Genomic DNA, 12,379 nt, shown 5'->3' with positions numbered 1-12,379 from the left:
GAGCAATAAGACACAGTCATGTACCCGAATGTCCATAAGTTACACCTTCATGTTGCGCCCATCTAGCAAATTTATATAGTCAATATTTTGTCAAAATTTGTGGCATTTTGCGTGGACCATCTAGGTGATCCAGTGCAAAATAAGTTATCTGAGGCCTTGCAGTGGGCGCCTTTAAAGATTGTATCTCTGCCCTTTTGGCCTCTTTATGTTTGCCTGACCAACCTCCGTTATTCAAGTAATCAGTTGTGATGCAATTTCTGAAAGGACTTGGGTATATGTTCCCGCAGGTCAAGACCGGTCAAGGTTTATCTGCATCTGAGGGTGCGTAAAAATACAAGACAAACTGATGACATCACGCACGGGTGGCACCACACGTGACTAAGTGCCATCTCTTCCTGAGGTGGTGCGAGGTCTCTCCAGAGCCACCTGCTGCCACATAGGACCAATTGCTCCAAAGACTTCCAGGTTCAGTATGTCGTTTCCAAAGATATGTCATTTGTTTGTCTCACACCTCTGGTAAGCACCGAGCGATACATTCCAGGGCTTTGTTTCATGACTTTCTTGGTTAACCAGCACTAATTAGTCCCACCTTCTGGATCCTATTGCTTGGGATTCATTTTCCAGGTGGGGAAACAGCTGGAAGAGGCATCTATTTAAAAAAATGTGACTTAGCTTCGTAACCATATTTCTGGAGGAGACTTGATATTTCAGCAGTTACGTCACTAGCCTTCCTCTACATTGATGAATTACTGACTGGTATAATAAGATCTCAATGTGTGCAAATGCATTTATACTGCTTTGTCCCTGTTGTGAAAGCGCATTCTTGCCTCTCCGCGCACCTCGATGCCCTGCAGCAAAAAATGCAATGAGCTGACTCCAGGGGGTGCCATATGTAACCTGATGCATGAAGATATAGCATCCACCGGAAATCTTTTTACTGAAAGTAAGTAATGTTTTCTTTTGGGCAAAAATAAATCCTAAACCTACTGTCTCAGTTGTATCACAAACTATTAGTGCCCCTTGACCGGAACTTTCTACTGTTCAATTTTGAGATTGTAATCAAAATAGGATCTCTGCTCGTAGTGGCTTTTCGGAGATGTCCTAGTCAATGAATTCCACAGGAGATATTAATAATTTCCTTGTCGTTTTGTCAATTTTATAGTCTGAGGCTAAGCTTGTTTTTAAAGTCTAGGGGGCCAGTCAGACTTTTTATTTCCAAATACTTCCAATTAGTGTTGCTATTGCTGAATAATAAATGTTTTCCTACTGTTAGTTAATTGCACAAATTAGTATGACTATCCAGGATTCATTTCAGTCCTAAAGTTCTTTTTTTTTCTTTATTGGTTCTTTAACATATCATGCCATACAAATGCAAACAAATAGTAGTTTAGCTCAGGTACCAAGGCGCGTACCTCCCAGATGGAAAGGATTCATGCAACAGCCCGCAGCAACTGTCTCATGGTCACTTGTCGGTGCGCAGTGCAGAGCATACAGAGATGAATTTCTTTAGCCTCCGTCAGTAGCCTGAGCTGATTCACATGTCCTAGAGTGGTCAATTCACGTGGTACTATGCGGCATAACAGACACGTTGTTAGTAAACACTCCCAAAAAATAAGAGCTAATTGCCTGTTTTGTTTCTTTGCAGGTTATCAGCATGAGAAGTTAAACAAAATGGAATCTTTAAGGAATAACAGAACATTCATGGTTATGGATTCACCTAATCGTAATCAAAAGGGACATCTCAGCGATCAAAGTGAAATACATTCCCAAACGACTGGTTGTTGTGGATCTGTGGAAAGTATAGATAAGCCGAATGTTGAGGAAATTGAAAGCTCCTCTTTTGAGGCAGCTCATGAAGAACTGAACACATCCTCAAAGAGCACTTCCTCACTCGGGGATGTATACTCGGGATTAGTGAAGCGCATCGCCAGGTCCATGCTAAGACCCATTTCAAGGCCATCATTCTGCACTAGAAGAAACTCCTATAGGAGTAAATATGCCAAATCCATCATATGCAAACGCAAGGCAACGGACTCCACTATTTTGAAGTCGAGCGTTAAGACAGCCAGTGAATGTGGCATCTTGGCCGCAACGCACAATAAGACCAGGGCGCAGAGCCTTGAATATTCACCAGTTTATTTATGTAAAAAGTATTTTCCTCCCACTAGCACCTTGGTTGCAAAACCTGATGAGATTGCGTGTTCTGAGTCTTCTCGTGAAAAGTCTGTTGTTACCCTAGATGCAGGATCAAGGACTTCTTTGGTTTCCGATGGTAGATCTTCAACAACCAGGGCAATTCTTCTGCCAGAGGGGCTTTTAAAAAATAGAAGGGAAATGACGAATCCTCCACCTCTGGAAACAGATCACCAGTGTGAGGCAGATTTGTGTGGGCCACACGCCGTCAGTAGGAAGACTGTAGATGATAGGGCACAGTATAATGATGTTCGTTGGCCAACAATTCAAGCAAGCGCTTGCGAACATTCTCTTGCAGCGGGTCTTACTTCAAAGGCGGATAATCACCAGGCACATGAAACCTGTTGCAGTGAAAGCGCAGGGTGTCTTTGTTGTAAGCATTCACAGCATTTGATGCAAAGTGCGACTCACACATTTGTAAACATTCCAGTTGTGTCTCAAAAAACGAATTTACCAGGAAATGAAGACAACATTCAGGCTGGCTTGCCAATAGCAAAGCACACCTCATGTAAGCAGTATTGCTCACCAAGTCCTGATGGAGAAATTCAGCGTGAAAAATTTGATATCTCACAAAAGTCATCAGTGTATTTCAGCAGTAAGAAAAACAGCTCTTTAAAGGATGGAAAAGAGGAAATCAACTTTGATAAGATTTATAGAAAGTTGTGTTTAGAAAGTCATTCACCATTGCCTGTTTTGAAAAAAGCGTCTTCCAGCACGAAAACTCTGGTTTCGTCGGAAAAGTCAAACCAACTGATAAACTCACCCTTCTATAAGAAAGTGAAAAGAAACTCAGATGTTCAAGGTGATGATCCCATAGTACCAAATGGGAAAAGATTAAAAAGCAGAAATGTAAACTTCAGTTCCAGTGAAATAGTTAACTACTTATACGGTGGGGTAAACTCGCCTAACATAGAAAAGAGCCCAGCGTATCTACATTCTAATGCTAAGTGGCTCTAAGAATACTGCCCTGACCGTCATCCCAATACACCGCACCCAACTGTAAGTACAAGATAATATACCTAAGTAATCTAGAAATCATTGTTGATGAAGTAATTTAAATGCAACTCATACAGCCCTGCAATTCAAAGTATTAAGTAAGTGTGCACTAGAGGGTCATGTTAATACTTTATATAAATGCTTGCGATGTTCATTTCACGTTCTTTTAAAAATGTGAAAAGCCTGAAACGTATTTTAGCGTCTCATAACATGCAGCAGCACTGAAGACATATTGCCTTATTGACTCCCAATGATAAAGAGGTAAATAGAGGATACGTAATGGACAGCTGTGTAATGTGGTCCAGTATTGCCATTGGGGGTTTCTGGTGACATAATATACCATGAGACATATAACCAGTTATTTTATTTTCACATTTATTTAAGGGTAGTTAGCTTGAAAATGCTGTTTTCTTCAAAGTGCAGCTAGCAATGTGCACTGACTTGTGACAGAATGTTTGTTTTGTTTGCCTTTCTTGAATAAACTGTTGATAATTCAGTGGGCAATGATAAGCGTTACGGAATTTAGGTGATACCATGGCATCAGCATTTACAGCATAGTTATAGATCTAACATATGTGCCACATAATTTTCTATTTTTGCTGATCGCACCAAAAAGGTTTCTAGCTCAAATGGATGGGAATGAAAATGTGCGACGTAATTTGGTCCTCCATCCAGCATAATCTTACAAGTCATGACAAGGTTAAAGCTCTGCAGAGTGGTTTGGGGGCTGTCGTTATGATGATGAACTCCGTATGTCAGAGGTGGTCTTAAAATAGTTTCCATATTTCGCGGTTCCCAGTGACATGATTGCTTCTGCAATGTGTTCACCACACACGCACAGACACACATTTGTGCACTGAAAAACCCAAAAGTTAGTCATGTTATAGTTAAATGTTGGAAACCAAAAAACCTCTGAAATTCACCAGTTATTGTTTGCTGAGCTTAACTGTAACTTGTGCTCCTGCCATGCACTGCTTATGACTTCACATATTACATCACTTATGGCATGTTAAATGCCATTAATGATGAAATCATACAATCCTTTTGGTACAGTCCTATAGGATTTTGTGGACTTGAAGTAATTCAACACACTGCACCTGTGGACAATTTTCTATTCACCTTAATGAAATTACACTGTTCATAATCACCATGGTCTTTATTTGGTTTTCACAATGTAAAACCATAAAAAACAATAAAAATGTAAAAACATCAATCATACAATAAAAGTTTCCTTTGTCGGACTGCTCTTGTTTACAAAAAAACAAGCCAGATGAAAACAGATGTGCACATCAGACAAGAGCTGTAAATAAAACAAAGCAGGTCGAACGTGTTTGAAATGCTTGCCACCCAGCAAAGGGAAATCAAAAGACTTCCGAAGTTTTTTTTATAAAAGGGACAAAGCATGTTGAAGTGCAAAGTGTAGTGGGTGGAAACATGATCACATCTACATGGAACAAAATCGGGGTCAAACGAGCTTCCCCGTGAATGGCCAGCTGGTGATGAGCTAAATTGTCTAAATCAGGTCAGTAGAAATCGATGATGGTTTGTCATATCAAAGGTTAGATCAGTTTTAATTGCAAACGTCAATTGTAATGGTACCTAAGCTCTAATGGAGCGTTTTGCCATTTCAATATATTCTCTCTCCTTTACTTTCCAAGACTAAAGTGTTTCCGTTTGTAACGCAACTGGTGCTCATGTAAAGCACTCTGATACCTTCGTGTCAAGTTTGCGCTATATAAAACTCGATGGGGAAAAAAGTTTATGCCTTAGTCCATGACACATCACCACCCACTATGGAATCTGGATTGTTAAAAATTTCAGGCTGTTCCAAATTGCTAAAACACGCTTTAATGTAATTTAACCAAGTTATACCAGACCCTTGATCAAGGGCCAAGCAATCCTTTAATGTAGCTTTATAGCCTGCCGTAGCTGACTATACCCGCCATTATGGTCCGCTTCAGCGTTTAAGGCAGTTACCTTTAACAAGGGAGCAGCCCTTTAATGGGCGGTTCAGCCCAGCTACTGCGAGCTATAAAGCTTTTAAAACCTTATCAAGTCAGAATGTTCTAATTAGTTAAACAAAGGTGAAATCCCCTTGGGCTCCGTGAGGCCTTTGTCCACAACTGTCACTGTGAATGTTCTACAGCTAACAGCTGTGCACAGGGCCACGGCTGTTACCTTTTGAACATTCACAGCAAGAGCTGTGAAAAGGGGCTGAAGTGAGCCTGTGGTTCCCCCTTGCTTGGCCTGAGCTGCTTTTTGTAGTTCAGCCAAGAAAGGTGCCGAGCAGCATTCCCCCTCACTCCTTCCGATGCTCAAGTGACTCTGAGCAAGTGAGGGTGAAGGCTCTGCCTTTCACTTTCCCCTGCCCACTCCATGTATTTTGGAGAGGCAGGGAAAGAGAAAGACAGAGGCTGTTTATTAGAACTTTGAAATGTTGAGTGCAGCAGGCCTTTACCAGTACATATAGGCTTCTGCTCCTCCATTGTCTTCAATGGTGCTCTCAGCATTCCAGTGTTCTAATATAAGGCAGGTATGACTCTTTTCAGGTCCCAACTAAACGGATAGCCAAAGTAACAAAGGACGCATCTGCAGGATATAGGTCACAAACCCAGGTTTCTCATGAATAATATAGGAAGAGGAGCTTTGAGGGAGACATTAAAAGCCTTATTAGGAATTTGATTGCAGTTACATTTAACACTGAGAGATTGGCAAAGCCCACAATATCGCTTCCATAGCTGCAATAGAAACACATCTGGCTTTGTAGATGTCCAGCATGACCTTATCAAAGGCAGAAATAATACTCCTAGCAAGCCTATTACGTTTTGTAGGAAACAAGGCGGATCAGGTCATCGATGAATCAAACCAAAACTCCTAAGTAGGAAGTGATGACGACACAACCGATATTATTGCCTTTAACCTGAAAAGTTCTGGTGTTTCGTAAGTCAAGGACCAATCACTATGATATGGGACTTAGCTAAATTTATGCTCAGGTCAAGGCAGTTCATAAAGTGCACAAAATAATTAAGCAAGAGCTCGAACCCCAGCGCTGTCCTAGAAATAAGGACATCGGCATAAAGCAACGCTTGAATCCAGTGATGACCAATATTAGGCATATCTGTATCACCCTCAGCAAGAACCTTCTTCTCATGATTTATATATATATAGGAGAATAAAAACGGTGCCAAAATGCAGCCCCGGCAGACTCTTCTGATTCAATGTAAAGTACTCAGTGCATTACCCAATAAGCCAATAAGGAACTGAAGAAGACAAGTTAAAATGCAGATCACGCAGCAGAGTAACTATATTGATATCCACACCAAGTCCCAGTATAATACTCATAATTGTTTGCTATAGACCCTGTCAAAGGAGGAGCTCAAATCCATAAAGGCCAAATGTATGGCACCTTGCTTGGCAACTTTATATATATATTTTTTTGTTTATTAAGATTTTAACAGTTGTTACATAACAATAGTAGCAAGCAGTATCAAGCATGTTGGGTGGAATGCAAGAAGCAATTGTACACAACGCATCATATGACAATAATCAGCATATCAACTATACAGCATATCAATATTCCAATGATCGATCAACTGCACTTATTATGTATCAGGTTTAAATAGGTCAGGGTGTTCACGCAAATAAATAGTAGGAGGTTCTCAAAAGTTTGAAGGCTTGGTGGCTGTGGTTAATTCCTCGGCATATATAAGGAAATTGTCTCTACAATAGATGGGGGGGGGTCCATTACCCAGCGGGCCACAGTGGTCATTTGTTTACTGTCCCAGTGCATCGCCACTCTTTGTTTCGCCAAGTGTAGTGCTATGGCAGCTAATTTTTTCTTAGCAGATTTCAGATGTATGAGGTGGCCTAGTAGACATAACTGTGGCTTGCAGTCTTTTTTGCAATTCAGGATTTCTCCCAAGAGACGTACTACGTGCTCCCAATACAGTGTCACCTTACTGCAATACCATGCCAGGTGTCCAAAATCAGCCTGATCAGGCCCACATCGCTTACATTGGGCATCTTCACGCAAACCAAATTTGTGTAACTTAAGTGGGGCATGATAGGCCTGGTGCAAGTATTTATAGTATATGATACAGAGATTCCAGTTGGGTATTAGCAATTCGGTAAGTACACAACAAGATTGCCAGTCTTCTACACTCAGCGGCGTCTCCAGTAGTGCATTCCATTTGTCGTGGGCCTTTTGTGCCAATTTCCGTCTGTAGAGCCTTGTAGAGTCTCGCTACTATATGAGTATTGTCTGGGGTGGTGATTAGTAACTGCAGCGATTCTAGTGTGGGAGGTTCATTCGGGTAGGTGGGGTATAACACTTTAATGGCTGCTCGTAGTCTATGATAAGTCAATTTGAATAACATTGACTTATTACTCACATATGACAGGTCATCAGGCGTGATGAATGTGCCATTAGTGTATAGGTCGCCCATCTTTGTGATGCCTACTTGTTCTAGTTACTCCATACTGCCTTTGTCTTGTGTGACTGATAGAGCGGGATGTTGAGCCAGAGGCATATTTGGGGCGTATAGTGGAGCTTTTCCAGTTAAGTGGCTAATACGCTTCCATGCCATTGAAGTGTTTCGTACCGTGTTGAATTTTTGTTTGGACAGATGAGGTCGTTGATGTGGTAGTATATTTGCTAGGTCAATAGAGTTGGCATCGCCATCCTCCACCGCAAGGTGTGGCATATAGCATACCGAGTGGTACCAGTAGTACGCGTATTGCCCTTGAGCACATAAATAATATAAATACAGATCAGGAACTGTGAATCCGCCAGAGGTGTACGGCAATGTCAATGTGTGAAGGCTTATGCGTGCCTGCTTACCAGCCCATATTAATTTAGTGAGGTTCGCACGTAGCTGTTTAAAGATTGGTGGAGGTATTGGGATGCTGGTGAAGAGATAAAGTAATTTAGGTAGGACCACCATTTTTATAAGTGATATCCTGTTGGCTAGGGATAGGGAAAGAGTGATCCATCTGGCTATTTCTGTTTCTATTTTGTCAATTGCAGTGCCATAATTAACTCGGAGCACTAAATCAGAGTCGCAATTAATCCAAATTCCTAACTATTTAATAACTCTACCTGCCAAACAAGGGGAACTTCGTTTGTGGTGATTTCGTACTTTTATTTAGCGGTATTACCGCCGATTTACTCCAGTTTATCTGGAGATCTGACTTTTGGCCAAATGTTATAGCTTTTTTGAGTATTGGTGATAGGTCCGTATCTAATGTACAGCACCATATCATCCGCATACATTGATATGCCAATAGGTCGTAGTTTAAAACGTAATGCCGTATGTGCATGCTGTTGGCGTATTTTACAGGCCAAGGGTTCCAGTGCAATAGCAAATAGCAGGGGGGATAGTGGGCATCCTTGCCGTGTACCTCTTTGTATTCGTATAACCTCTGAAATGTACCCGTTTACCTTGCTGCGTGCAGTGGGTTTAGTGTAAAGACGTTTAATCCAGTTTAGTAACATAGGTGGCAGCCCAATCCGCTGCAGAATTGTAAAAAAATAGGTCCATTCAACAGAGTCAAAAGCCTTCGCTGCGTCAAGTAGCACAGCCACGGCTTCCAGATCGGGATTTAGTTGATGTAGAAGGGCAAATATAGTACGAATGTTGTGTGCGGTGGAGCGGAATGGTTTGAACCCAGATTTATCCAGTAAGACTATAGCTGTCATAAACGGCTGCATTCTTGTTGCAATAATCTTAGCTAATATCTTAGGATCCGTATTTATTAAAGATAGCGGTCTGTAGGATTCAACCTTCTCCGTATTTTTGTCCGGCTTTAGCAATGCCACTATAAGCGCTTCACGCAATGTTGGGGGGAGAATTTGACTGTTATATGCTTCATCGTACATTTCAAGTAGGTAGGGACTAAGCAATTCAGAATTTTCCTTGTAAAATTCCCCTGTGTAGCCATCAGGTCCGGGAGACTTACCATTAGGTAGTGTTTTTTATGGCTAATTGTATTTCTTCTATGGTAAGAGGCTGTGCTAAGAATTCTCGTTGACCGTCTGAAAGCCATCCTAGTGCTATATCCTCAACATAATTTATAATCTCTTGCGTGTGGGCAGTATCTCGCGTTTTATATAATGTGCCATAGGTATCCATGAATGTACGTAAAATGCCAATCTGATAGAGACATCTAGCCGCAGATTCCTTAACTTCGAATATCCCCAGGTGTCAGACTGGATCCGGAAATGTTTTGCAGCAGCACCTCTGCGTGCCGGGGGGACGGCGCCACATGACCCCGTCCTGACGTCCTCCGCGTACGTGATGTCAGCAAGGTCATACAAGTTCCTCCCAGCACGCTGACCTCAGTTTCCTTCTTTTCTGCGTACAACGTGGATCCAGAGTGAGCGGTTCCTCTGGCCTCAATTCAGACCTCCTTGTCGACGCTTCTCGTCAGGAACAGTGTGCGATGCCTTCGGGCTTTAAAACTTGTAATTCCTGTTCGCGACAGATGTCCGCGACGGACCCGCATCTTATCTGTATGTGGTGTCTGGGCGAGCACCATGTCTCCACGGACTGCAAAGCCTGCCAACACCTGAAGCCGAAGTCTCGGCAGGAGCGCCGTATGAAGCTTCTCTTGGCACGACTGTCCCGGTCGGAGTCGCCTCGCCCCCCCCCCCCCCCCGGCCTCTTCATCAACGGCAGGTTCTTCTACTGTCCGGTTCCGCCGTCGTTTGCCCTCTGGGTTCCGGGGTCGTCGTTCGCCACTTGGTAAGTCGAGGCGCTTGTCGCTGAGGTCTTCGACCTCCTCATCTTCTGTTGTCAGGGGCACTGGTTCCCGGAACATTCCGGACATGCGCTCCTGACAGTCGCCCCCCTCTATCCTCCCTTTCCGGGTGTGGGGGGACTCGGGCCCAAATGGAGGCATATGCCGTGGCACCGCTGGTCTCCCTTGGGTCCTCTCCCGATCCTCGGGCGTCCTCGGGGCCTCCGCTTCTTGTGGGATCTCCGACGGACTCGCCAGCGGGTTCGCCCCCGGCGCCAATTGAGCCTTTGCCCCCCGGGAACATCGGAGATGTGGTGCCGTTAGGGCGCGGCCCTGTTGGGTCCCCCTCTACGATCCACGTGGAGTCGTTAGGGCGCGGCCCACCTGGATCCCCCTCTACGACCCACGGAGCCTGTGCCGCGCTGCATAGCCCCGCTGGGCTCCCTATGGCGCCGCAGGTGGTTGCCGGTGCTAATTTCCCTGCCTTGAGCACACCCCGGGTCGCCTCCGCCTCTGCTTCTTTCTCTGGAGTCGGAGCCTGTCATGGATGAGGTGGAGTCGGCACCGGAGCTGCGCCGAAAGCTTGCCTCGCCGGCTCCCACGCCTTCTCCTTCTTCGGAAGGGGAGCTTGCCATAGTTTCAGCGCCGGACGGCGCCGACATGACGCCGGATGCAGCCGAGTCGGCGACTGACGAGGCACGGCCGGCGCTGACACGCGTCGTTTTGGCGCCGTGTCGACGCCGAGTTATGGACTCTTCTCTAGAGGCCTCTGGAGAGAGTTTGGCACCACCCTCTCGCCCGGCGTCACCAGAAGTATTGTTGCCAGTGTCCCCCTTGGAATTTGTTGAGTCTCCTTAGGTGCTTCCAGATCCGGCAGGCTCTTCGCCTCCCCAGGAACCCCGTCAGGATCCTCATCCTTTTTTTTTTTTTTATTATTATTTTTTTATTAGAAACCGTTGGTACACAATAAAATACAGACAAGGGCCTACAACCACGAAGGCCGGCCGCTATAGAGCCCGAGGGGCCGCAATGCAACGCCACACATTCAAATGAACCAGAGGCAAAGCTCCCGGCAGTTCGTGAGCACATGTAACAGGCTGTGGCCATAGGCCAGGAGCAATCGGAAAAAACAGTTTCATTTTCTATTAAATATAAAACACACTCAAGGCAATGAGAGTCCGAAATAGCAGCGTGCTCTTCCCAGGACGGGGAACAACGTACAGTGTCCAAAGCAGTTCTTGTCTGGAAGCGGGAGAGGGGGGCAACGGGAAAGCAAAGCATGGAACACACCTCACACCATCCCGCAGAATGTGTGTCTAGGGGGACAAAGCAATATCGACCTCTAACGGCAGAGGCGGTGTGCAGATACGTCCACGATATAAATTCCATGGACCCCATACCTTAGTCCATTTCCCGGGTTTGCCTCTCGCCACATACACCGTCTTTTCCCGAAACATACACCAGTCCATATTCTCCTTCCATACCTCGATCGTGGGCGGCCTCGGGGAGCCCCACAGCTGTGCAATGTTACGCTTAGCCACCATGTACCCCAAGGTCACCCACTGCGTCTGTGCCGCATTACAATCATTCGGTTCCCAGACATTCAACAAACACCTCCTAGCCTCTGGCAAAAGGGCAACGTGCGTGACCTCCTCCATTACGGTGTGGATACCGTTCCAAAATCGCGCAACCTCCAAACATTCCCATAAGATATGAAGAAAGGTACCCGGCAGGCCACATCCACGCTTACACAATCCATCCATCGAGTAACCCATACGCAGCAAACTGGGCCCCGTGACATACACTCTATGAAGGATCTTCAGCTGTACGAATCGTAAGCGGGCCGGGATCGCCACCTCCGTCGGGGAGGCCACCGCCGATACCTAGTCCTCATCGTCCAGTTCCAGGCCAACGCCCGTCCATGCCTCCCGCAGACGGAGCAGCAAGTCCGCGCGGTCATTAATGAGTTTCTTATAAATCAGAGAAATAGTGCTGTCGGGCACGTAGCCATCCAACACTCTATCCTCCAGTGGGGAATGCTCGGGGATAGCAGCAACGTCCGGAAAAACCGAACACAGCGCATGGTAGACTTGAGCATACCGGAAGTACTCTCTATCGTTTAATTTATATTCAGCTTTAAGCGTTTCAAACGTTTTGAAAGACCCCTTCGCCCAAAGATCACCCACCTTACATATACCAATCATATCCCATTTCTCAAAGCCTTTCAATCTCCACAAACAACCCAATCTCCCAGAGGCATACAACGGCGTCGCCCGAGTCAAGCGATCTCTCCACCCCATCGCAGCATTCGCCGCGTGCCACACACGTACCGCAACCTGCGTGGGACCTGTCAACCGCGTGTCCGGGATCACCGAGTACAGCGCCCTATTATAGTCCCCACCCGGGAGCAGAAATTTATCCATCTCGAAGACCGGATTCAAGGCAGGACCGT

The 12,379-nt window shown here is 45.1% G+C and overlaps 1 protein-coding gene across 4 annotated transcripts in view; it reads left to right on the top strand.

Moving 5' to 3' along the window:
• Positions 1–12,379, top strand: part of HJURP (Holliday junction recognition protein) — a 678,247-nt gene that overhangs the window by 644,385 nt on the left and 21,483 nt on the right. For all 4 annotated transcript variants that reach the window (XM_085606804.1, XM_085606808.1, XM_085606805.1 and 1 more), the window contains one exon: positions 1,646–3,192. In XM_085606804.1, coding sequence (XP_085462930.1) covers positions 1,646–3,150 — 1,505 coding nt within the window. In that variant the 3' untranslated portion in view covers positions 3,151–3,192. The remainder of the gene's footprint in view (positions 1–1,645; positions 3,193–12,379) is intronic.

The sequence above is a fragment of the Triturus cristatus genome, chromosome 5_2 (genome assembly GCF_964204655.1).
Source record: "Triturus cristatus chromosome 5_2, aTriCri1.1, whole genome shotgun sequence".
NCBI classification, from domain to species: Eukaryota; Metazoa; Chordata; class Amphibia; order Caudata; family Salamandridae; genus Triturus; species Triturus cristatus.
The sequence above is the reverse complement of the archived record's forward strand: the minus strand, read 5'-3'. Positions and strand labels throughout refer to the sequence as shown.